Below are 27772 nucleotides of genomic sequence, written 5' to 3' on the forward strand. Positions count from 1 at the left end.
GGGACGCGGGTTTGTGCCCCGGTCCAGGAAGATCCCACGTGCCGCGGAGCGGCTGGGCCCGTGAGCCATGGCCACTAAGCCTGCGCGTCTGGAGTCTGTGCTCCGCAACGGGAGAGGCCACAACAGTGAGAGGCCCGCGTACCGCAAAAAAAAAAAAAAAAAAAAAAAAAAGTCAGGCACATATTTAAAAAAAAAAAAAAGAAAATTATTCTATAAGTAATTAAGGAAGCCAGAGTTGTTGAAACAATTTTAGATCACATTAGGAGATATTCTATTTATATTGCTTTACTGACAATCATAATATTAGTTTAAAAAATTTATTTCCAGATACAGAGAATGTACAGTTAAAAGGAAAAATATAATAATCAATACCAAAACTCAACATTTTTTGGTTCCTTAACACTTGAAAGATGAGCCTTGAACTATTTACCATTTTTCTATATCTAGAGTAAAGTGTCATAATCAACCACAAGTTGACCTGGCCCACTCACCATTAGAGGGGACAAGCTGAGCCGCATGCCTATAGTAGGACTCTGCCTGGCTGGTCTGGTTTCTGTATCGAGCTGAGAGGAGGAAAAAGGAAGTTTCGTTTAAAAACAAACAAACAAACAAACAGATAAAACAAGCATTAGGGTAATATTTCCAAAACAACTACAGTTTAACAATTTAAAATTAATAAACACATTAAAATTAAATTAAGATGATTAAAGACAGAAAATATTTTAAAACAAATTAACTATAGGATTATGTGTGAAGTGTCTATCCGGCCTTCCCTATTTGGGACATTCAGCATGTAACCAATTTTAAAGCTTACCTAGCCCCCTTTTTCAGGTCCTCTAGTGTCATGCATCACCAGCTCCCACTATGGACTATGCTGGTGACCTGGAGCCGGCCCACAAGAAGGGGTGAGTTATATGGCACTTAAAAACAAAACAAAACAAAAAACACTATACAATATGATCTGAAATTTATGTATTTCTTCAATATCTTATAAAGTGATTTTGAAAAATGCTTCATACCAGACTTCCCTGGTGGCACAGTGGTTAAGAGTCCACCTGCCAATGCAGGGGACACGGGTTCGACCCCTGGTCTAGGAAGATCCCACATGCCGCGGAGCAACTAAGCCTGTGCACCGCAACTACTGAGCCTGCGCTCTAGAGCCCGCGAGCTACAACTACTGAGCCCGTGTGCCACAACTACTGAAGCCCGCGCGCCTAGAGCCCAAGCTCTGCAACAAGAGAAGCCAGCGCAATGAGAAGCCCGTGCACCGCAACAAAGAGTAGCCCCTGCTCGCCACAACTAGAGAAAGCCTGCGTGCAGCAACGAAGATCCAATGCAGCCAAAAATAAATAAATTTTCTTGAAAAATACCTCTTACCTATTGCAATATTATTTAAGTGTGTGCGAAGAATACATTGAAAGCAAAACCAATCTAAATATACTACTCACTGAATCTCCCTGTAGAAATTTTAGTGCTTACTTTGATGTGACCTCTCATGGAGTCAATGATTTATGACAACAAGAAATCTAAAATCTTTGAACTTAAAGCAGTAATGCTCTCCATTCCTTGTTATTTGAGGACAGCCAAAACATAATCCTATAGTTAATTTGTTTTACAACCCTTTTAGGTCACCTTAAAGGAATGAACAAGAATAAATAAGTTATATAACATTCCCAGATAAAATATATAAAATGGAAATACAAATCTAACTTTAAAGAGGAAACAATTAAAAATGAGCTTTTAATGCACTGGTAGGAAGAAAAAAAAGGCAATCTAAGCTTCAGAATGACTTATTTTTATAAACCCCACAATTCCAAAGGAGTACAGACTTTAGAAAATATTATGGCACCACTTTGAAAAATTTAGCTTTGATTACATTTTTGCTGGTTTATTATTTGCCTACATCTGCATAAAGTCTGAATAAAATTTAAATCTGAATATGAAAGTTACTTCCTTCAAGATCCTTTGCCAATCCCAAAGCATTCCGAAAATCTAGGTTCCTTAAAATACATTTTATAGTTTCCTCTTATGACAATCTAAGTTGTGTGTGTATTTTTAAAGGAAAATAATTTCTTTCTGTGACTACTCCAAAGAAAAGCATGAATGCATTATCAATTCCTTCACACCAATGGCTCACCAATGTCTCCAAGGTGGACGAGGCAGTGCTGGCAGATATAAGAACAGGAACTAGACTGTGGCTTCACTATGGCGCTGGTATGCGTCTGTTTATTGCTGATAATTCCCAATTGGGAAGACTTCACACGGCATGGTAAATCTACATTAAACACTGTACACAGTTCTTGTAATAACTAAAAGGAGAACATAAGCAAGATTTAGTATTGAGTCAGAACTGGTAAGTCAGAAGTACTCTAACAGTAAAGTTTGCATGTGTAACTAATATCGCATACTTCTGACACCTGAGATAGGATAACCTCTCGTAGGATAACTAGTAACATTCATTACAAATCACATCTTTTGACTTCTCAAGTATTAGAGCAATCCAGGATGTACATCTAAAAGGAAAAGCAGCATTAAAAAAAGGACCACTTAAGGAGGGTATTCAGACTCATTCAGCAAGCAACTCCATGAAATTATCTATCTATCTATCTATCTATCTATCTATCTATCTATCTATCTTCTTTTCCTCTTAGAAACACACAAAATCCATTAAACACTGGTGGTTGGTTACAAATTTGACTTAAATACAAACCAACCTATTTGGCAGACTTCAGGAGTTTCTTGAGACTTATTTTGTTAAGCCCAAGGTCAACTTGTGCCTTTGCATACACAAAAGATCTCATGGTACTACAGGTCTGGAAGGAACTTCCGATATTATGTAGAGCACCCGCTCTTTCTTCCTTTCTTCTCTAGTCTTATGGTATAAGAGGGTTCCTCTTCCTGGTCAGAGATAATTTCTCTGCCTGAGCATGCTATTTCATTCTTTTCTGCCTCCTGCCTGTCATCCTCTCATTTTTTAAATCTACTTTCAGCTTCTCAAGCTTCTTTGCTGTGGCCTATAAAGTGTTGCCCACGAAAAATAAACAATAAGTATTATTATTAAAAAAAACACAACACACAGAACAAAAGCACTTTCCCTTGACTCTAGATTTCTCCTTTAGCAGCCTTCTAATGTCTCTTCTTCTCAACCAAATTCCTTCAAAAGAGTCCACGTGTCATATCTACTTTCTCAATTCCTGTTCACTCCTTAGTCCATTATGATCTGACTTCCACACAAGCCCTTCTCTCACCATTCCAACATCCACAACCACTCTACTGAAACTGCTGTCTGTATGACAACTGGTTATAAATAAGCAAATACAATGGACATTTTCTAGTCATCATCTTACTGGACCTCTCTGCTACATTTAAAACAGTTGATGTTATGGTTGATCACGGAGCTTTTCTAGTTCTTTTTATCTTGCCTTTCAGTGTCCTTCATTCAAAGGCTTTTCTCCTCCCACCTTAATCTCCTCAAGGGTTTCATTCTTGGCCCCTACACAGCTCTTCACACTCTATTCTCATTCATTCAAGTATTTACTTACAAATATAATCATTCACATATTTGGTTACTGTATCACACACCATGGTAAGCAATAGAGACACAGAGATGAGTTAAAAAAAATCTGTGTCCTTAAAGAGTTCATAGCTAAATGAGCAAGCAGGTATATAAAGTAGGGAGGAAACAGCAGGAGAGAGGAGGAAGGGAGGGAAAGATACCAAACATGACAGCATAAGCCAACAGAATATTCTTCATTTATAATTAACTTTATTCCCTGGGTTATTTGATACATTTATCTCACTTTCTCCTTGTGATAAACTGGTAGCAATACAGTATGTAGATATGAAGCTCCATTTTTTCAGATGAGGATATGAAAACAAAAATATCGAGTCATTTGACTAAGGTTACAGAATTAGAAATATCTTGATTCTATCACCACTCTAATATGTGCAGAATTCACAATACAAAATAAAACACCTTGAGAACCCAACTCAGGATATAAAATGTCCCACCGTTTTCCTAAGATAAAAACCACCTCCATAACCAAATATAAAATCCTGTATTCCCTTCTCATGAAGCACAGCAATTATCTACATCTTTACTTATACCTGTACATTTCTAATGGGCAAGAAATTTGCTGACATAAAACTGAGTAAAGAAAATTAGTGCCCAGAATGGCCAGAGTCTGGAAATATAAAAAAGCAAGAAGTACAAGAAAGGAACAAAAAATGGAAGAAACCCAAAAACAGATGATTGTGGAAGATGGCAAGAAGAAACATAACAGAGCATAAAGAGCTGAGTTCAACAGGTACTTAAAGAACAGACTGGAAAATTAGGCAAGGTTGAATATCTATCAAAAAGAAAAAAGAAAAGTTCATGAAAAGTAAATCAAGTATGGTTGAAACTTCATGTGAATGTCTTATGATAAAATTTTTGCCAGAACCCAGGAGTTGTAGGTAGAGATACCAGAAAAGTTCCTGCTGGTTCAGGATTCCAGGTGAGAGAGCACTAGTTTAGAGGCAGAAACGAAGTAGAACTAAAGAAGAGAAACACATGTTTAATAAGTTGAACAAAACTATATTTGGCAATTATTCTGTGAAAACTCTTTTATACTATTAGCTCTTCACTCTACACTAAGAACTGAGAACTAACTATGAAGATATAGAATACCATCTTTTAATTTACTATAGAAACTTAATGATAATGCTTTCTTTTGGGCTCCCATTTTCTTAGAATAAGGACTACTCTACTGTTCTGTTCTTTGATGTTTAAAAAAAAAAACCCATACTGCATGATGTTACATCTTTACTTCGATTGGGAGTTTGGTTCTGGCTCGAGGCATCATGCTTTTATTTATTTATTTATTTATTTATTTATTTATGTAATTTTTATTGGAGTATAACTGCTTTACAATGTTGTGATAGTTTCTGCTATACAGCAAAGTGAATCAGTTATATGTACACATATATACACTCTTTCTTAGATTTCTTTTCCATTTAAGTCACCACAGAGCACTGAGTAGAGTTCCCTGTGCTATATAGTAGGTGTTCATTAGTTATCTACTTATACATAGTAGTGTATATATGTCAATCCCAATCTCCCAATTCATCCCCCCCAAACCATGCTTTAAATAGTTAACAAAATATCTAAGTCAAAATCATCTTCACAGGATAATCATGTATCAGTCTCTTGTCAATCCACTCCACTCAGATTTCTATCTCAAGAACTCTACTGCAGACACATTTCATCAAATCCAAGATACCATAAATTATAAGATGAACTATTATTTCCATAACATTGAGGGGAAAAAAAACCAATGCCAATTAAATGGTGACTGACCACCTTTTGTAAACTTATCCCTATCTCAGAGGTGTTAAAATATGAAAAAGTTTTAGAAATGAGGAAATATGGTATTCATTAATTTCACCAATGACTTCCATATTGTCAAATCTAATTGATCACTTTTAAATCACCTTACTTGACTTCTCTGTAGCACTCAACAGAGTTGATCACCCCTTCCTCTTGTTGAAATGCTTTTCTCTCTGGCTTCCAAGGCACCACTCTGACTTTCTTCTATTGCAATGTGGCTCCTCCTGTGCCAAACCTGTTCCCACCTAGTCCCATGCCAAACACTAATGTCTAAGTCAAGGTTCTTTATTGTAATCATACATTTTACTCTGGCCCTGCCCTTTTCACTGAGCTCCAAGCTTATCTAATTACCTATTTGACCCCTCCTCTCAAACAGGCATCTCTCTAATGTAACATGGATAGAGCTGCCTTCTCCTCAGTGTTGCCTATCTCAGTAAATGGTATAACCAGTCAGCTAGCTGCTCAATCTGATAACTCAAGTCATCTTTGACTCTTCCCTTACCCTGATTCCACACATCCAATCCAAACCATCAGGAAGTTCTACTGGCTATACTTCAAAAATCCCTTAATAACCTTCCATTACTACAGCAGCATGCTAACTACCTTCCATTCCTGACCTGCTAATTCATTCTCCACACAACATCCAAGGTAATCTTTTAAAAATGCAAATCTTATCATGGTATTCCCTTGCCTACTTTCCAATGGCTTGCAACTACACTTAAGATTAAAATTCAAAACTCATCTTAGTCTATAAGGCTGTACAATGATTTGGACTTGGTGTACTTCCCCAATCTGGTAGCTTAATCTGCACTGCATGTCATCAAAAAAGATATATGAACATTACTGTTCACAACATCATTAACTGTTTCAATTATCAAGCCAAAATAACAACAACAAAAAATGCAAGCAACAAGTCCTATTAATGTTGAGATCTGAAAAAAAGTTTATTGTTGCTCATTCTGCAACTGTTGTGATCACTCAACCATTGCCTATGGAATGCAGTGGGGAAAGATCAATGCTTGATTATAAAAATTTTTTTAAATAAATTTCAAAATTAGATTACTTATATATTTTTCTTTATAAAACAACACTTTGAGACATTTGAATGATTTTATTATTGACTTGCTTATAAAGTGTTTTTGTAAATAACATGCCCCCTCAACAAAAATGATGATTCTTGCTTTACTTGTCTGGATTTATCAATGTCCAATCAAACCCTTGGAAATGTGTTACATGTATATCACATCATAAAAAAAAGGTTAAGACTCATTTTTCAAGATAACAAACAAGTCTGTGTAATGGCTAATATAAAAATGTACTGCAGAAAGTAGATGCTTTCCCTCTACCTCCACCAGGGCCGGCTGCAGCAAGTCCCTGCTACCCCTCCCTCCCTACTTCAGTTGTGTTCACAGTTTAAATTTCTACTACATGAGGGAAGGAAGTGATTTAAGCTGGAGATGAGACTGGAGTTTTAAAACTGGGCTATGTTTACAAACCTAAGAGCAATCAGAACGGTACGAAATCTGTCCAAGATGTTATGACGGGAATCCGGAATTCAACAAAACATAGTTGAAAGTAGTGAAGTGGGGGTGGGGGCTGGGATACCATTTCTGTCAATACCCCACTGAGCTAAGGCTATTCAATTAACATGTAGAGCCAAATATACACATAATACTACATCATGATTTTCACTTAATAATAACACAATTTCCTCATCTGAAAAAAAAATCTTCATAAATAGGACCTAATTAAACTTAAAACCTTTCACAGATCAAAGGAAACAGTCAACAAAACGAAAAGACAACCTACTGAATGGGAGAAAATATTTGCAAGTGATATGACTGATAAGGGGTTAATATCCAAAATAATATATAAACAGCTCATACAACTTAATATCAAAAAACAACCAGATTAAAAAATGGGCAGAAGACCTGAATAGACATTTTTCCAAAGAAGACATACAGATGACCAACAGGCACACGAAAAGAGGCTCAACATCGCTAATCATCAGAGAAATGCAAATTAAAACTACAATGAGGTATCACCTCACACCTGTCAGAATGGCTATCATCAGAAAGACCACAAATAACAAATGCTGGTGAGGATGTGGAGAAAAGGAAGCCCCCATACACTGCTGGTAGAAATGTAAATTGGTGCAGCCACTGTGGAAAACAGTACGGCGGTTTCTCAAAAAAATAATAACAGATCTACCATAGGACCCGGCAATTCCACTCCTGGGCATAAATCCAAAAAAAATGGAAACACTAATTCAAAAAGATAATGCACCCCAATGTTCACAGTAGCATTATATACAACTGCCAAGATATGGAAGAAACCTAACTGTCCATCAACAGATGAATGGATAAAGATGTGGTGTGTGGCGCTGTGTGTGTGTGTGTCCCCACATACATACATATACAATGAAACACTACTCAGCTATAAAAAAGAATGAAATTTCGCCACTTGCAACAACATGGATGGACTTGGAAGATGTTATGTTAAATGAAATAAGTCAGGAAGAGAAAGACAAATGCTGCATGTTATCACTTATATGTGGAATCTAAAAAAACAACAAAGCAGTGAATATAACAAAAAAGAAACAGACTCACAGATATAGAGAACAAACTAGTGGTTACCAGCTAGGAGAGGAAAGGGAGAGGGGGCAAGATAGGGGTAGGGGATGAAGAGGTACAAACTACTATGTATAAAATAAATAGGCTACAAGGATATATTATACGGCACAGGGAATACAGCCAATATTTATAATAACTATAAATAGAGTATAACCTTTAAAAACTGTAACTATGTTGTACACCTGAAACATAATATTGTACATCAACTAAACCTCAAAAAAAAATCTTCATAAATACCATTTATAATAGTTTCATAATTCCATTTTTCAGATAGGCTATAATTTATTTAACCATTACTCTATTGCAGGATACTGGTGTTGTTTTCAAATTTTAATATTTGAATTATAATATCTATTTGTTCTTTTAAATATAAGTATTATTGTTATTGTTAAATATCCACTAATCTATGGACAAATGGAAAAGGAAACACTGTACTGTAAAAACAAAAACTATCTGATAACTTCTGTATTTCAAAAAACTTTAAATAAAATGAAAGAACAACAGAAGAAACTGGAGAAAAAGATGTTTGTCAAAAAAAAAGGAAGCTAAATGGAGGGGTCATATTTTTTCTTTTTCTTTTTTTTTTCCAGAATTATTTTTGTGTAACTGAAATAAAGATTACTTAGTTTTAGGATACAAAAAAAAAAAAAAAAGGAAGAAAAATTAATATCCCCTTATATAGAAAAAGCTCAGACAAATCACCATGGAAAAAACTAGGGTCTGAACAATGAAAGGGAATAAATGATTTATATAAAATACAAATATTTAATAAAATATAAAAGTTCAACATCACTAGTAATTAGATTACATTAAATTTTAAATGAAAAATTATTGTCCATTTATCAAGTATAAGTTATTCAATTAATCATTCATTTGCCTTTATTGAAATATTTAACACTGGTGAGTGGATGTCAAGACAGACACTTGCATAAACTGCTGATGGAAATACAAAAATATAAATGATAACCTTTTGGGAAAACAATTATGTGTATCAATAGTATTAAAGCTCCACTCATCCAATGATTTAATTCACCATCCAATGAAGAACCTATCCTCAGGAAGTAATCCAGTATTAGAGAAAATGCTTTATAAACAAAGATGCTTATCAAACTGTTTAATAATACAAGGAAAAACTTACATTATGTTTATAAAGCTGATACAAGAATGAATAGGTACAACCATGTACAAAAGTATAAAAACACTAGAAACATACATATTAAAAGGGGTAATTTATCCTGAATGAGAGGGTAATGAAAATTTTTTGACTTTTTATAATTTTCAAATCTTTTGAAATTAGTATGCATGTTTTTATAATCAGAAAGCCAAAAGAAACCCTATATCTATTAATGTATCCATCTCCTCATTTAGACTGGATATTCCCTTGAAAGTTAAAGATGGTCTCTTTTCTCTCCAATTCTCAGTGTCTAGTATTGTGCCTTATGAAGAGTAGACTTTTAATAGCTACTTGTAGAATGAATTAATCTTTAACATCTGCTAATAAGGATTAGTTAGAGGCAAACCACAATCCCCCTTTCCAGAAATATCAGCTTTCGTTAAAAGTTGGCATCAATTTAAAAATGAATTTTGATAACAAGAACCATACTTGAGTTCTTTCAATGATGAACTGTGATGAATGTTATAGTCTAAGTAAAACAAATAATCTCTGTAAGATGATGGCTATTTGATATCTTTTAACAGTCTTTTCTTTCTCTTCATTCTAAGAAGTAGTAAAACCAAAATGGAGCCAAAATACAGGTACCAATGGTCAAGTAGCAGCACAGAGAGAAGGTTCTTGAATTTCTTTCAGAGCAAGATCTGCAAAACTCTGTCTTGTCATTATAAGATGAGAATTTATATACATGTTATTAATTAAATTATGAATGCTATTACAAGTGGATGAGATGATGTTTTCTAAACAATTCTGCTTAAATAAAATTCACTGTCCAAAAAGATTTATTTATTCTTTTACCTTGCCTGATTCAGAAGTCATATCAAGATGTAATTAAGGACAAGGAAAGTCTCTGAGGACAATAAATAATAGCTTATTATTCAAACTGAGGAAAGGCTACTCTATTTTTTAGGTAGTTTAATAGCACTGAAACTCCAGATAAATTCTACTGTAGCGAACATGGTGTTGCGAATGGCGTGGAGCGTGCAGGCCGCGGTCTGCAGCCTGCGTGCCATCTCTGCGCCCAATGCGCCCTGCCCGCCACGGCCCTGGGGACTGCGGGCAGGAGCCGTCCGGGTGCTGCGCACCGGCCCCATTCTGTCCGGTCGTAAATTCACAGACAAACATGAATGGGTAACAACAGAAAATGGTGTTGGAACAGTGGGAATCAGCAATTTTGCACAGGAAGCTTTGGGAGATGTTGTTTACTGTAGTCTGCCTGAAGTTGGGACAAAATTGAACAAACAAGAGGAATTTGGTGCTTTGGAAAGTGTGAAAGCTGCTAGTGAACCCTATTCTCCTCTATCAGGAGAAGTAACTGAAATTAATGAAGCTCTAGCAGAAAATCCAGGACTTGTCAACATATCTTGTTATGAAGATGGTTGGCTGATCAAGATGACACTCAGTAACCCTTCAGAACTAGATGAACTAATGAGTGAGGAAACATACGAGAAATACATAAAATCCATTGAGGAGTGAAAATGGAACCCCTAAATAAACTAGTTTGAAACAAACAAACAAACAAAATTCTACTGTATATATAATACTATGAAAACTCACTTGATATCACAAATTTTGACTATTTCTTACCTGGCAAAACATAGCTGTTACTTTCACAATGACTACACCCATACATTTACATTTGCTCTACTACCACCTGTAACTCACTACTTCTGCTGTTTCACTAAGGCATTGCTCTCATTATCCTTTTTTTTATTCACACAATTATATCTCTAACCTTTAAGCTGAACCATCACCTTTTTAAGAGCAGAGTCTTTACTGTTTTAAAGGTCTTATGGTAAGTAATTTCAGACATTTTGATTCATCTGAGATTATAGGTGATCAACTCCTGGATGGACCATATAGTGGGTACCCCAAGTGCTTATATGAACAAGATGCGTACAAAGAGAATATTCACTACTAATTTTAGGAAAATTGGTATATAGTGAAGAACTCACCTGAGTATAGAAGCCACTAGCTGCCTCTAGGAACAGAGAAAGGTTTGCCTGAACTTCACTCCGATTCGGGTTTGCTCGATTCTTTGCCTGGCCTTGTAGTGTTGTGATCTGATTCTTAAAGGCATGATTCCAGCTGAAAACAAAATGTAATTCTATTTGGTATAGCAGTGACTCACTGGGCAGACACTGGTCCCCCTGAGAACAAGAAAGAACTGTTTGTTATAATTATAACACACTAGACAGTAAACCTGCATTAAAGTTATTCACTTAAATAACTTTATGCTCCCCTTTGAACAAGACTAGACAAGCAGTAGAATGCAACTGACCTTAGTAAACACTTACCAAATGTTCGAATAATCAGACTGTGGCTTCAGTTATTAATCTTTTAGGGCTACTAGACTTAGAACCTATTTAGGAATCCTGGCACAAAATTAGAACTACAGTGGCAAGACCAAAGTAAAAGCAAGCTATTAACAAATTTCCATACATTGCACCATTGTGTCAAAAAATATGTGAGTGTTCTGTATCAAGTGGCATGTCTGGGGGGTGGGGGTGGGGGAGTTTTTTTGTAAATACTAAGCCATATCTCTTATTTCTCTAAAACTTATTTCCCACAGCACTCAGTTCTAGTTCTATTTAATAGTTTGTTTATTTCTCTTGGGGTTAATATTTTCGTTAGAGCTTGAAATATAAACTCATTTTGACATTTCAATTTTGGCTATTCAAACTAAGAAACAACACAATGCTGAAATATGGCACACCAAAATCCTGTTATAAAATGCCTTTCATTAATCGAATTGTATAGAGAATCATTTTAAATTCAGTTATGGTGAAATACAGTCACTCCCTAATTTGGAAATCACAGGGGAAATCACAAAGAAACAAAACAAAAAAAGGGAACTGGGATGGAGGGAAGATATTACTGGCTGAAGGAAGCAAACACAGATAGATAAAGGGTTTACAACCTACCTGAAAAGTACCTAATTCTTTATCAACAGCAGCTTTTGAGGCTCTTTTGAAGCACTGGGGTTTTTAATGATTTATGAGGGCAATCAATCACTCCCTCAGCATTTTTGATGCCATCTTATCCATGACTCTAATATCAAAAATATGGGTTTGAGTGGTTGTGATTAAGCTCTATTACCAGATCTCCCAACAATATAAAGGTTAGGTGTGCAATATAGGAAAAACTAATCTTCACCACTACTTAGGGTAACAGGCTTATTAAAAAGAATATTCTTGATTTTTGATTTTCCACCAGGCTAATGTCCTTGTTCCAATTTATAAGGCAAGGCCTTCCATGAAAGACATTTATTTACTCAGTTGGGAATCTGGTCATCTGCTATTTCACCCCTAATAGAAAGAATGAGTGGAATAGCCTAAATATACAAAATCTTTCTCTAGTCTTATTAGGGGGGAAAAAAAGGAAATACCTATTTATTGGATTAAAAGGAAGAACTTTCCTTACAATGTAAACACATTTTCCTTTGGGACAAACTTATAGAATCATATTTATCAAAGAAAGCCTACTTCATATTTCTTTTTTTAAATCATGGCTCAAATATAGGACTGAATACAATACAGAGAATCCAAACACTGTCTCTTAGTACTTGAAACACATACAAATTTGTTTTTATGATACGCCCTGAAGACCTTAATAAAACTCAACTCTAAACATTTCTCCTCTTGCTACCTAAGACTGTATCTAAAGTAATATCAATGGTCAAATATTTTGTTCAAAAAGATCACAAGTATTAGAATTTCTTTCCTTTTTTTTTTTCATTGAAAAAGCTTACTCTGAAATAGGTTAAAAAGAAACAACCACATTGTTCTCTTCTATTCTAAAGTCTTGGTGAGATTCCTGATCTTACAGGGACATCCCAAATGATAGTACTTACAGATCCTGTTCTACTTTCTTGTCTAAAGCATATTCCAAATCAGTAACCAGCATCTTCTGGTACAGGTCCTGCAGAGCCTGCCTGGATGTCCAGACCTCGGCTGGACCCAGCTTAGAATCTGAGTAACAAAACAAAAACAGAACAGTAGACAGATAAACAGATAGTTAAGACCATTATGCCACACCAGAAATTCCTTCACTCTCCATTCCCCAAAGCAAAAACATGCTTTAAACAGATATCACAGATAGCTGCAGAAGTTTTATACTACTACATTTCAGATGACTTTCACCTTTTGGCTAATGACTACATCTGTTTCAAAGTGCTTCTGTATTTGTCTTTTAGTTTTGAAATAACGCCATGAAATGAAAAAGGCTTAAAAAAAGAGAATGGTTCACCCTTTGATCTTGGTTTGTATTTCTATGCATTCATACCATAGGAAGCCATATGCCTCATAATAAGTCACCCCATTTGAAATGATGGACTGCCAAGTTGGTCCGTTTACTCTCATAACTATATCTCTTTGTCCAAAGCAGCTTTTCTCTTTTTCTTTTGAATCATTCTCACAATTGTCCTTACAGAATCCTCCTGTCAGCTCACAATCCAGCAGCTGTTTAGGCACTCTGCTATTACTCCTACTCTCCTATGTATGTCAAGCCAATAAAGTCTTGACAGTGCGTGTTATTTTAACAATCGGTAGACTGCTTGCCAAGACACTTTTGTGAGCAATACATACTTGCTATTTAATGTAAATGAGGACAAGTAGCAGACAGTGATTAAACTGCTCAAGAGGCCAAATGAGAGACTGGGTGCAAGGTGAAATCAGAAAGTCAGGCTATAACTATATGTAATACCAAATTGGGGCCATACTGTCTGCCAGAGTCCTACAAGGCACATTAGCCTTTCCGATTACTAGGCTTATGAGTGCAATAATTGACAGTGAGCTGCCTCAATAGAAGAACTTAATAATGGACTTTGCAATTATATATTTCCGGCTGCTAGTTAGCCTGTCTGGTTGCATTTAGTATTTTGCCACTGCACAATGGCATAATCTTCACTCTTCTTTAGGTCTGCTATTAGTATCTAGAGCCAGCATAATCCTATTCTGCACAGAGAATCTCCCAGACATCAGAGTTAATCCTTACAAGAGTTTGCTGGCTACTAAAAAATAGGGTCTATTTTTTGGTATCAGGTTCTCAGTCCCTTCCTTATTAAGCTTTTAATGACTAAATAAATTGATTTATAGATTTATTCAACCCTGCTTCAATTCACTGATTGCAGGAAAAGGAATGTAAGGGATCATTAACTCTGACTTATCAGTGAAACTGTCATTTAAATGAGGAGACTTAATATCTTAAGGACAGGTCACCTTCTGGGCAGGTCAAATGTCCCCTACAAAAGTCAAACCCTAAGCCTACTTACTGAGGGTGTTCAAGAGTTAAGAAAATGTAAAAGGTATATAGATGGCTTAACATGGTTCCATGCACAATTTCTGTCACACAATATAGATTATGTTTACAGTGCCAATACAAGAGCATAATACAGTAGCTCAGAACTGACATCAGAATCCATAGTATGGAAGATGATGACAGTTATGTTAATAATGGGAAGAACTATAAACCTATAAAAAGTGCTTTTGGCTTTTTTCCCCTTTTTTTTCTTGAGCAAGATGACAATGAGATTATCTAAAATTCTTAGAACATTAGCCTGCAATTCTAGAGGTTGAGAAGACATCTAAATAGCCCATTTCCTCTTGGTTGTAAATTTTGGCAGGTATGCTGCTTACAAGTTTAACTCTTCTTTGCAGGTTTCACTGCAGAACTAAAATCTTCAAAAATTAGGATGAGATCCATTAGCACTTACTGTTTTTTTACATTTTAGGATGGTTATAGAAAGCATATTGCTGTTATGTTGTTACAGAGAACATACTGATCACTACATAGTTATTGCCATATATTTCCTTATTTTGGAGTTAAATTCATCTGCTCCTTTTAGTGACTAATTCCAGTTATTCTTTCAAAAACACCTTGGCTGTTATTCAAAACAAAAAAGGTGAGAAAAGAAAGAAAAGTGGCAAGGTAGCTCATTCAATTTCAAGGACTTTCAATTTGCAAGAGTTTTCCTGCAAACATTTTTTCTGAAGGTTTACCTACTATTCAAGTTTGGGGAATTATAAACACAAAGATACAAATCTAATACCATGAGATATTTGTGTTTATATGGTATATGAATTATTTTTTCTGTATCTCTTAAGTAGCTGATAAATATTTTATAAAAATTAAATGAGTATATGCATTAAATTAAGTAATATTCAACTCAGTGTAGCAAAGATTACGTAAAAATATTGACAAGCCATCTAAGTAAGAATTCAAAGTATAAAAACAATAAATATTTAAAATAAATAGTAAGTTATCATCCCCTCTGGCAACCAGGACAGTACTACAAGTAGTATAATAAGATGATACACTTCCCTTAATTTAATGGTATAAAGTAAGTTGTGAAGAACAAAAGAGCTAGCCAATACCTGTCATGTCAGCCTTCAGGACTTCTGCCTGCCTAGAAAAGGGAAAAAGAATATCAGTTAGAAACAAACTAGGCCCACCCAACATAAGTAACACTAAAAGTTAAGTAAAATTATATATGACAGTAAGAATGTATAACAGCTCTATTTGTGGCACTGCAAATAGTGTTCCTGCTTTAATGTTTAGAGTAGCATTAGATCTTGGCAAATTGATGCCATTCCTCACAAGTTCACAGGGTCATTGCGAACTGTTCTACTGAGTAGAGTTCATTTTCTTACTGTTTACCTCCAAATTTTCCTTCAATGAGGCCAGGAAATTCTATGTTTCTCAATTCACTAGCCACTATAACTATTTCAAATCTCCATTCTCCTCAATTCTTTTCGGCAAAGGACAGCCTCATACCTCAGGAAAAACAATGCCCAGTTACTAAACTTACTACAGTCACAGAGCCCTCTTCTTTCTTACTCTTGTTAAAATACTAGCGGTACTGCATCTCTTACTTAAGACCAGTAATTACACTTAGGTATGCTCTTTCTAACCTTTTTAAGGACTTCTGCTCCTTTAATTACCCTCTCCCCTCTTTCAATAATTTAAAAACTTCCCTCTCTGTTGGATCCTTCTCACAGTATTTAAACATGCCCTATTCCCTCACAGATTTTAAAACCTTCTATCCTAGATTTTCCTCTAGCTGCTGCTTCTTTTCTCTCTCCCAAATTCTTCAAGAATTGCCTATATTCAAGAGGTCCAAAACTGAACTCATGACCCATCCCCACCCCCATGCTTGGTTCTCTTTCTAGTGTATTGTACCTTAGCAAATGTATCATAGCTTTCCAGTTGTGAAAAGCAGACACCTGGAAGTCATCCATGATAACATTCTCTCAAATCCCTGGTAATCTATCAACTCCAAAGAATTTTACCTACCAAATACATCTTGAATCTGGAGCTCTCCCTTTACTTCCTCTTCAGTCACTATAATTCAAGTTACAACCATCCCTTGCCTGGACTATTGCAAAGCCACCAAATTGTTTTCTCTACTTCACTCTTGTCTCATTTCATTCTGCTCTCTCCACTGCTATCAGAGGGATCTTTAAAAAATGCAAATCTGACCTCACCAATTGCACACTTAAAACCCTTTAATGATTTTCCACTGCTTTTAGGGTAGAAACCAAGATCTTTATTAAAGTGGTCTACAAAGCCCTCCGTAACTGAAGAGAGTCTCTGTACTCTACTTCTACCATTATGCTCTTCTCTCCTTGATCTCTGTGTTCCAGCCCCTGGACTTCTTTCTGGATTCTCCAATGTGCTTGGCTCCCTTGACTCTCAGGGCCTTTGTAAAGAAGAGTCCCTTTGCTAGGAATACATCTTCCTCCTTTGTCTGGATAATTACTCATCCTTTGTCTCAGTAGAGACATTACATCCTCAGGAAGCTTTACTTGAACCCTGCATACATGAAGGATATTCCTGTTTTATGCTCTCAAAGCACTTGTATTTTTTCTTTACAGTGTATATCACAGATTTTAGGAATGCTCACCATCACAACTTTGCCTACACAGTGGGCATTCAATACATATTTTTAAGTGAAGAAAGGAAAAAGGCTAAATCATTTTCATATACTCTAAAAAGGTAAGTATATAAACTTAAGAGATTTCCATTTTTAAAAACAAAATTTGACATAAAAGCTAGAGAATATTTAGAGATTTTAAAAGTTTTACTGTAAATGCTTTATGTAATTTATTATTTGATAACAATTGTGAATTTTAGTTTCATCAAAACATAACATGAATCTTTTTATTTTCTTAGCTTTTAAAAAGATATCTATATTTTTTAAAAATTAAGCTTTCAAATAGAATCACAATAGGATGCTATAGAAACCACAAACCACAAGAACTATCAATATAAATGAACAATACCAAATAAACAGCTACACTTAGTCCTAAAAGGTAACATCACATCAAATTCCATTATCCATAAAGCCTAGTTTGAGTGTTAAACTTTTGCCGTAAAAAAAAAAAAAAAAAAACAAATCCTCACAAGGTATTTGATTTATGCCCTTAAAACCTAAGATCATACTTAGGAATAGCACACATCCTAACCTAGCAACAACCTCCTCTCCTCCCCCACCCCAAAACCCTCCTAGAGTACTAACTTATGAACCTTATACTGAGACAGCCAACCTTACTTATGCATCTCCACTGGATTCAATACCTTTCATTCTGAGCTGCCAAGTTACAAAGGACATATTTCACAATGCTTCCATATCTTAGCTAAAAATACATACTCTAGTTTATACAAGATACACTTAGGATCATGTGTCTAATGATTGTTTTCTCTCTCCAAACAAGATTTGCTTATAAAGATGAACAAATGTCATCTTGGTATGCTAATATCTGCCTAACGAGGATACCAATTTCCAGTCAAATGAAGATCATATTGAGCATATAACAGGAACTATTTCCAAATAATGTGCTTCTTTGATAGGCCATCAGTAAGAGAAGAACTATAATTCTAACAGTTTCTGGAGCAGGCTTCTAGGCTTTGATAAACAAAGATCAAAATTTCACTCTACATTTTTATACACTATAATCTGCCCAAGAAAAATGTAAAACTAAAAATCCAAACACTAACAAAAGGGCAAAAATGTCATAAAAACTATCTGACGTGAATGTTCAAGCATTTTGAAATTCCAAGAGTTCTGATTACTTAGTAACACAGGGGAAGAGATGCTCCTCTGTGCACAGTTCTCTCCTAGGTTCTGAAAGAGACGTGTGTTAATGACTAAAATAACCTTGCTAAATTGAAATGGTGAAAAGCTAGCTAAATGGAAAATGTAACAACCCTGGGAGATAGCTACTATGATTCCCATCCCATAAACAAGGAAGTTGAATCTCTGAAATGTGAAATAATTTGTCCATAGTCACAAAGCAATTAGGTACAATTAAGTACAAACTTAGTTCTTTCTGATTCCAAAGTCCAAGTCATTTCTATTTCTTTTAAATTAGAATTAAAAAATTCTATGACATAAAAAGCTAACATAGACTTATCTAGGTTCAGTTTTGTGCTCTGTCAATTAAACCCTAACATTTAAGTCAACTAGTCTAAATTAAAAGATCGGTTCAGGGACTTCCCTGGTGGTCCAGTGGTTAAGAATCCGCCTTCCAATGCAGGGGATGTGGGTTTGATCCCTGGTTGGGGAACTAAGATCCCACATGACGCGGGGCAACTAAGCCCGCGCACCACAACTACTGAGCCTGTGCGCGGCAAACTACAGAGACCACACGCTCTGGAGCCCACGCGCCATGCACCACAACAAAGAGCCCACACGCTGCAATGAAGGGCAACGAAGATCCCACGTGCTGCAACTAAGGTCCCACACAGCCAAAAATAATAAATAAATAAATAAATAAAATAGATATTTTAAAAAAGATCACATTAGGAAATAAATACCTGGGATTTTTATCAAAAGGACCGCAAGAAGTAAAATTCACATTCTAGTGCAGTGGTCAGCCTGTGGATGAAACTCCCTCCTTCACACTGGATCAATTTTTATAAATAAATTTTATTGGAACAGTCACGCCCATTCGTTTACATATTGTCTATGGCTGCTTTCTGCTACAAGGGCTGAGGTGAGTAGCTGAGACAACAATCACATGTCTCACCAAGCCTAAAACAGTTACTATCTGGGCCCTTTACAGAAAAAGTTTGGCTCTCCTGCTTCAGGGAGTACTTCATCAAAAATGAGAAGTCGAATATGTGTAAGTTCCCAAACCAAACAGTTTTCCCCTATGAGGAATCATCAATAACAGTTTCCTCAGACTAAAGATCTATTTTTATTCATTAATGTCATAATCTTGTCACAAAGAAGACTATGTTAAAATATAGTCTCATGTAATCAGAAAGTTAGTACTTGTAGGCCATGCTATATTTCTGATGGAATTAATCTGCAAATTGCTTAAAACATGGTTAGGCTTATATATTATTATCCACTAACTCTTCCTTTTTCGGTGTACCAAAAATACCCATTTAGATAGGTGAGAGGGTTAAACTAAAAATTATCTCACAAGAAAAGGAATCCCTATCCTCCCACCCCTACACAACTTTTAGTTTTTTTTAATAATGTATAATATACAAGAAATCAAATCAATAGATATGTGATCTTATACCAACTGCTTTCATAAAGATTAGCACAAAATTGGCTATTTGATTATTTTACTTTTTTATAAAGAAAAAATACTACACCTCAATGACCTACTGGTTTTGTTAAAGACCAATATTGTTAAAGATTAATGTTACAATGCTTATATAAAGAGATAATAGTTTTTAAATGTTTCCTCTTGGCTTCTAGAAGGTGTGGCCACATGAGATCCTTTTTATTCTTACTTTAAGCTAAAGGAATTAATGAAAAGAATGAATGAATGAAGAATCCAAGAACTAAAATCATCATGCCTTCAATAATAAAATAGCACTATTAAATAGTTATAAAATATAAAGCTTTCAAAATACTAAATATATTGTCTTAGTTCGTAAATAATAAGGGAAATTAAGCATTTCTATCAAACACTAAAAGAGAAAGTCATTAAAAGGCTGAATAAAATTTGAAACATTCAGGGATAATCAAATGTTTAAAGCTAACCATCTGAAACAATACTCTTGGAGAGAACATGATCATCAAGATCTATAAATACATTTAATGCATTCTAATGCACTAGGTATACTAAAATAGCTAACACTATATTTAGCACTTATTATTGCCAGACACTGTTCTGAAGTAAGGGCTTTCCATAAGGTAATCATTCAATCCTCACTATGTACTATTACTGCCCCCACTTTATAGCTGAAGAAACCCAAGGAGATAGAGATTAAGTAACATGCCCAAAGTCATCAAGTTAGCAAGTAGTAGAGGTAGCATTTTAACACACTGATTCCAGAGGCTAACTCCTAACCATTGTATCATAGTTCCCCTGTTATACAAGACTGTAAAGGGGAAAAAAAATGGAATGTTTGATAGTAACTGCCCAAAGAATTGGGGTTTTCAAAGGTTAAACATTTTATGGTAATTTTTTAATAATGTCACTAGAGGAAAAAACTAATTAATGGTTATCTTTGTAGCTTGATTATACATAGCACTGATATAACAATGCAAGGTAACAAATACAGGATAATCTCTCTATGATCACACATTAATATTCATGGTTTAAAAATATAGGACATTTCCAAATCAGGGGCCGATACAATGAATTGCTTTTACCTGGCCTCCCAACCCCCTTTCTCATATGAGCAGAACACAGGAATATAAGCCAATATCCTCTAAACTCACAGTTGTTAAGGAAAGGTAAATCAGGCTCTTTTGTTCTGGGAGGTAATGCTAGAGCAACTTTTTTTGGAAATTTAAATAAAAGCCACAGCAGGTTTTATTTCAAGATAATTTGTTTACCTATTTCCATAAAGAACTACAGAGTATTTGGGATAACAGTAGCCAAAAATTATGACCATAAACATAATAACCTAATGATAATTATTTGTGTTAAATAACAAGCCAGACAGTAGACACTATAAGGTGAGTGTGTGCTTACACATGCAGACACACATGCACATATACACTTAGATCTTTAAGATATCACCAAGTCTCATGGTATTAATCAGAAAAAAATAAATCACATCACTCTACTGTTGAATTTCACATAGAAAAGAACATCTAGGGAAGATGCTGCTCCTAAAGGAGCTTTTCTCAGTAAGAGATAATAAAAATACTAACTTGCTTTCTCTCTTTATGGAACGTTTTGGCACGAATTTTCAAATCTCCTGACACTCCACTGCTCTATATTACAACGTTCACTCTACAATCTATACAATTTGAATATGTGTACCTAGTTTTATAAAGGGCCGTTTCTGGTCTGGGAATCTCAAAGTATGAGAAGGAGTTATTCTTCCAGGCAGAGAAAATATCACAACAATAAAAACAAAGCTAAGCTAGTGAAGGAGGTAGATTAATAGATCAAATGCACAGTAGGAAGCTACAGAAGATGAGCCAGAGAATCAAGGCAGAGAGCAGACTGTGAGGCCCTGTATGACACGTTAAGGAGCTTAGATTCTATCTTTTAACTACTAGGAGAACAGTGCTGAGTTTTAAACAGGGGCACAGCATTGTCAGAATTGCATTTTTAAAAGACTACAACAACAAGATGCACGGAAGGCGGATTTTAAAAGGGCGAGACTGGAAGAAAGGAAGTGATAATACAGATGAACAGAAAAGCCTCGATTCAAGAAATATCTGGAAGTAAAATCGCAGGAGAAAGATAAAGCAGAGGAAACAGTCTAAAATCATTCCCAGATTGTTGGCTTGGACATCTGGGTATTTGACAAAGTGGGGGTGAGCAAGCAGACACTTAAAGATGAGCGTCAAGCACAGGGGAGAGACATCAAGACCAGGGATACAGTGTTGGAGTGATCAGCACAGCGATGGTAGTTAAAACCATAAGAGTAAATGTAATTGCCCAGCAAGGCAGAAGGGTGGTGCTAGCTCCCTATCTTCATTTTTAAGTGGCAGATAAAAGAAAGACAGCCCATGAAGAACACCAAGAAGGAACTACAGGTGTACGAGAGCAAGAGAAGAGTGGTATAGGGAAAAGAAGAGGATAAAAAGGAAGAGCATTCAACAATCTCAAAGGCAGTGGATAAGTACTATAAGGATTGGAAAGTGTGTTGGATTTGGTGAAATAAGAGTCAATGATAGCCTTGCCAGAGAAAGAAAAAATGTCAAATTGCAGTGAGAATGAGGAACAAATGAGAGGGAGAAGTTTAGGGCAACTCTTAAGACAGCGGGCTGTGAAGAGAAAGAGAAGAGGGCCACGGGTAAAGAGACGTTTCTTTTTTTCAATGGGAGAGACTTGAGCATGTTTAGAATGAAGAAAAGAAGCTAGGAAAAAGGAATAGCTTGAAGATATAGGAAAGAACAAAACTAACAGAGCATGATTCTGGAAGAGATGAAAGACTGGCTTTGCAAAAGAGGCAGGATGAAAGTGGAGGAAGGTAAGATTAGACAGAAATAACGTTAGGAAAATTTGGGAGTAGTGCAGGGTGGAGAGATGTCCAGAGAATTCACTGCTACATTGCCTCAAATTCAGAGATAAAGTAGGAGAATTGGATCAGTGTCTGAAAGTAAGAGGGAGATTAACTGAGGAGAATGGTAAATCTTTGAGCTAATTACAAAATGAACAGGCAAAAGAACCTGAGAAAAAGTGATGAGTGCCATATGGATTAGACACAATGGAAAAATGTGAGGAAGAAGGTTAGGCTATATCCTTAACACCAAGAATAATGCCTGGTACGTCATAGCTGTTCACTAAAATGTTGCTGAATTAATGAATGGTAAAATGTGCATCATACATAAGGCAATTTTATGTAATACAAAATGATACAGAATAAAAAAGACTTGGCCCTGAATCTGGGTTTCTTACATATTAGTAGTGCTACCTTGGAATTTCTTTCCAAGAAACTTCAATTTCCTCATCTATAAAACAGGGATACAAACTCCCTTTCAGAGTTGCTATCAGGAATAAATAAGACAACAAGTAAGTTACATAAAAGAACATGAGTGATAACTCCTAGAGGGAGGGTTAATCTGACTATGACTTGAATACTTCAGTGACCACCAAATTACTTTTGCTAATCTAGTCACTGACAAAGGATCCTTTCTGAGGCAACACACTAGGTTGAAGAAGACAACATTCCAGGGTGGAGGTCAAAAATCCTACATACCACCACATAATGCTAAGTGACAAAAGAGAAACTGTTTGAATGTAATAATGACCGCATTCTAGTATGCACATAAAATAAAACCAGAAATTGATACATAAAAATTGCAAAGAATTTATATTATTGTACTTTTTGTTTCTCCCCAAACATTAGTTTTGATTATATAAAACTTAAAAAGTCACACAACTAGGAAGTGGTAGAACTTGGGTTCCACCCTGCAGTCTGGTTCCAAAGCTCATAAGCGCTACACAGTAAAGCAAGTCTTCTGGAATGGCCTGGCTATAGGTGTCACTGTCATAGTATCAACTTGTAGGGGCAACTAGCATTTCTCATTTAAAAGCCCCATCTCTTAAGATCAAGCACCTTCACACTGTCATTTGAACTGACTGATGCAAGCTGCTGTGACAAGAGTTACCTGCAGAGGGCTTCTCTTGTATACCATCATACACCTATTTCTATAGGCACCTAGGAGGCTTGACTGCATCCAGGCTGACATATAGAACCAAGAACTGATGTTCCCTGCACTCAAATGAACTGCAATATATGTAACCCAAAACATAGGAATTTTTATTCTAAAGGATAATCTACAAGATATATCACATGTCCCTATGCTTATCATAAATATTCAGAGACCACATATATAAACATAAACATTTCTTAAATTTAAATGTTTAAAAATTTTCCTTGAACTATAAGATATAAATGCTCATGACAAAGTAAACATGCCAAAGTTCTTATGAAGCCACATAAGTTTAAAAAACAAACAAAAAACCCCAAACCATTAGCACTCCCCTCCCCCATCCTGGCCAACATCAAATGCTTCAGAAAGCTTCTAATTCTTGTACTAGTGTTCATAGTATATGAATACTTTAACATATATCTCTAAAAGGAATACAAACATGTAGAAATCCCTTGTAATTTTCATCCTACCTAATATTACTTGATTTCAGATGCTCCTCTGATTTCAAGTTTCCGGTCCTCATCTGGGACTTAAATGAAACGTTTTCTCCCACAATGACTATCTGCAAGAACATCCAATTTCTCACAAGGTAGAATGGTTTAAGACATTCTAGATAGAGGAGAGGAGGAAAATATGAGTTAACCCACAATAACAGAGAACCCCCTTGAAGAAAGTTAAATTTTCTCTTTATTTAAAATGATCTAATGTCAAAGGCAAAGGGAAAATATCAAAGCTTTTTTTCCTTTTTATATTTAGTTTCTTTAGAATACACATTTAAAAATCCTGTTTTGTATATTTCTAAAATTCTAGTTTGGGATCGAAGTGTTATCCTAATCTCCCTCCCTGCCTGAAAGCTGAGTGATCTCTATAAGACAGAAACCAGTTACCCAGCAGGGCTCTTGCAGCACCAAGGTGAGAGTGCCCTGTAGAACACAGGAGCAGATGGTTGGTCCAAACTGGACTGCTTATGGAAGGAAAAACATGTAAAGTAATTAAACCACAATTATAGATGGTATAAATAATGCTTACATTCTAAGACCAGCTGAAAACGGCAGGTTTTAGATCTTCATTCACTCACTGAACAATGAATTGGTCATTTCTATGTACTAGATACAGTGTTAAGGACGAGGTATACAATGATGAACAAAACAGATTATAGTTCCTACCAGATTTAAATTCTAATGCGGACACAGACCAACAAGGAAAGAGGAAGCAGTAGAAAGTAGTGGTTAAAGGCATGGGCTTGGGTATCACGCTGCACTCAATGGCATGCCGGGAATAACTCAAGCCACAGGAAAGACATAGCACAATTTCTTAGAGACATCAAGTTAACTCAAAGATTTGGACAAAATAAATTAAGTAATTATTATTGAATACTGATAACTGCTTACATTTAAAATTATTATGTAGCAGATTCTATGCTAAATGTTCTATACACCTGATCTCACAGAATGGGAATATAAAATGTAGCAGTTAAGTACCTTATATTCAGACTGCCTGGGTTCTAACTATGCTTTGCCACTTATTAGCTGTATAACCTTAGGAAAATTGCTTCTCTATGCCCCAGTTTTGTCAGGAGTAATAAAAGTACCTTCTTCATTGAGATGTTTTGAGGATTAAATGAGGTAATAGAAATAAAACACCTAGGATTGTTTCTTGTTAAATAAGCCCTCAAAACTGTTAGCTATTATTGTCATTATTATCATTATAGGTATTATTACTCTTCCCAAGAATCCTATGATGTAAATGTTGTTATTATCCTTATTATAAAATTAGGATACTGAAGCTAAGAATGCACATTAATCAATTCTAGAATAGAAGACAAAGTTATTCACAATTTTTAACAACAAAACACGAGTCTTAGGAGAAATTTCAAACATGCAGGAGGTCTATGTGGACTTTGGCTCCATACTTCCAAAGCATGTGACTTTAGTTGTACTTCAGTGAAAAAGACTAGGAGAAAATACCTCATGACAAAACCCAAGCTCATTAGTATAGTCTCATGAATGCCATAGGGGTTTGTTTAAATATTATAAATGTTTAAAAGGTAAAAAGGTCCCTGAATGAAAGAATAAAATTTAAAGTGAATATATAAAGAAAACTAATAATCATTGGGGACCTAGGTAAATGACAAGTGGATTACATAAACCATTATCGATTTAATTTTCATAGCAACCTGAGGTAACTACTATTTTCCCAATTTTATAAATAAATAAAGAAACAAAGGCTCAGAGATTTTAGGAAACTTGCCCCAAATCACAAAAATAGTGGGGTTCAAATCCAGGTGTATCAGAATTCCAGAACCTAAACTTCGTTTATTCATTATTCCATGATGCAATACAGACCTCAATTTTCAACAATTCACATGTTCAGAACTAAACTGTGGAACTTCCCTGGTGGTGCAGTGGTTAAGAATCCACCTGCCAACGTAGGGACACGGGTTTGATCCCTGGTCTGGGAAGATCCCACATGCCGCGGAGCAACTAAGCCCGTGTGCCACAACTACTGAGCCTGCACTCTAGAGCCCACAAGCCACAGCTACTGAGCCTGTGCATCATAACCACTGAAGCCCGTGCACCTAGAGCCCATACTCTACAACAAGAGAAGCCACCGCAATGAGAAGCCTGTGCACTGCAACAAAGGGTAGCCCCCAGAAGGCAACAAAGGGTAGCACAACTAGAGAAAGCCCATGCGCAACAACGAAGACCCAATGCAGCCAAAAACAAACAAACAAACAAAAAACCCCCCACTAAATTGTGACTACTTTATTGTTTATGATTTTATTCAGAGTTTGCCTATTTAAAAGCATAAGACCCACCCGTATTCCCCTTTTCCTTAAACCTGAAAAACTCTTCTCCAGGAAATCTTATTGGTTTTAGCCTCTGGTATATATTCTGTCCCAGAGGCCTCTCTAGTTCTTCTTCCCACTCTCTTCCTCCTCATCACAATGCAAAACAAAAATCCTAATTTCTAGAAATTTTTGATCAATAAGACAATTGACAACACAGGTTTACTATATTGTCTTACATAAATTATATAGGAAAAATAAACATACACGGACTTCAATGGCAACAGCAGAACATTCCTTGGAGTGACCCTAAGTCATCACTACAAATAATTTGCACTGCAGCTTAGGGCAAAAGCTATTCATAGAAAGAGTTCCTGAATACATGGTAAAAAAGGGGAGGTGATATTTTTGTGGACAAATCTTCATGCTATACAACTTTCTTAGATACCATCTAAAATAAAGATCAAACAAATTTTATTATACTCTCCCACACTGCTCCCCAAAGGAAAGATATAGCCTAGCCTCACTGTGATTCCAACATCACTCAAAACCCACTTTTTAAGTTCTTCTTTGCTAAACAAGAAGAAAATAAAAAACCAAAAACCTCTTTAGTTGCAAAATGTACAGTAAATAACATACAATTCTATAGCATATTAACAAAATCAAATTACCAGCTCACTTAGGCAACAGATCCAAAGAAATTAAGAGTTTATACCATATCTGGCTCATATCAATTACACAAAAAAATATCTGAAAAGATAATGACGGAATATTTTCCAAATCTGATGAAAGTTATAAACCCAGATATCTAAGAAGCTCAATAAAGTTTGAGCATTTGAGCACAAAAGAAAACCATACAAAGGCACTGTAATCAAATGGCTGAAAAGCAATGATAAAGAGAAAATCTTAAGAGCAGGCAGAGAAAAAAATAAAGATAAGAATAATGGCAAAATTCTTATCAGAAAAAATGCAAGCCAGAAGATAATGGAATAATATCTTTAAACTAGTGAAAGAAAAAAAAAGAACAAACCCAAAATCCTATCAATCTACAATTTTATATCCAGCAAAAATATCCTTTAAAACTGAAGGTGAAACAGACATTTTTAGAAACACAAAAGCTGAGAAAATTTGATGCCAATAGATCAATACCATAAGAAATATTAAAAACAAGCTCTTGAGGCTGTTAGAAAATGGTACCAGATGGAAACCTGGAACTACACAAAGAGAT

The 27772-nt window shown here is 35.6% G+C and overlaps 2 protein-coding genes across 7 annotated transcripts in view; one reads left to right on the top strand and one right to left on the bottom strand.

The window, feature by feature from the left end:
- SMG7 (SMG7 nonsense mediated mRNA decay factor) overlaps positions 1 to 27772 on the bottom strand; it is a gene marked incomplete at its 5' end in the record, with an annotated part of 69769 nt that overhangs the window by 22877 nt on the left and 19120 nt on the right. For 2 of the 6 annotated variants that reach the window (XM_079697320.1, XM_079697319.1), the window contains 6 exons: positions 492 to 563; positions 2138 to 2309; positions 11128 to 11260; positions 13026 to 13143; positions 15547 to 15578; positions 24227 to 24294. In XM_079697320.1, coding sequence (XP_079553446.1) covers positions 492 to 563; positions 2138 to 2309; positions 11128 to 11260; positions 13026 to 13143; positions 15547 to 15578; positions 24227 to 24279 — 580 coding nt within the window. Of the gene's footprint in view, positions 1 to 491; positions 564 to 2137; positions 2310 to 11127; positions 11261 to 13025; positions 13144 to 15546; positions 15579 to 24226; positions 24295 to 27772 lie in introns of those variants that run through there. The other 4 variants (XM_079697316.1, XM_079697315.1, XM_079697318.1 and 1 more) reach the window with 2 other exon arrangements.
- Positions 10130 to 10648, top strand: LOC307048308 (glycine cleavage system H protein, mitochondrial-like; the record flags this gene model as incomplete). Its single annotated transcript, XM_079697357.1, has 1 exon — positions 10130 to 10648. The coding sequence occupies one exon, from the start codon at positions 10130 to 10132 to the stop codon at positions 10646 to 10648; it is 519 nt and encodes a 172-aa protein (XP_079553483.1).

The sequence above is a fragment of the Hyperoodon ampullatus genome (assembly GCF_949752795.1).
Source record: "Hyperoodon ampullatus genome assembly, chromosome: 2".
Classification (NCBI taxonomy): Eukaryota; Metazoa; Chordata; class Mammalia; order Artiodactyla; family Ziphiidae; genus Hyperoodon; species Hyperoodon ampullatus.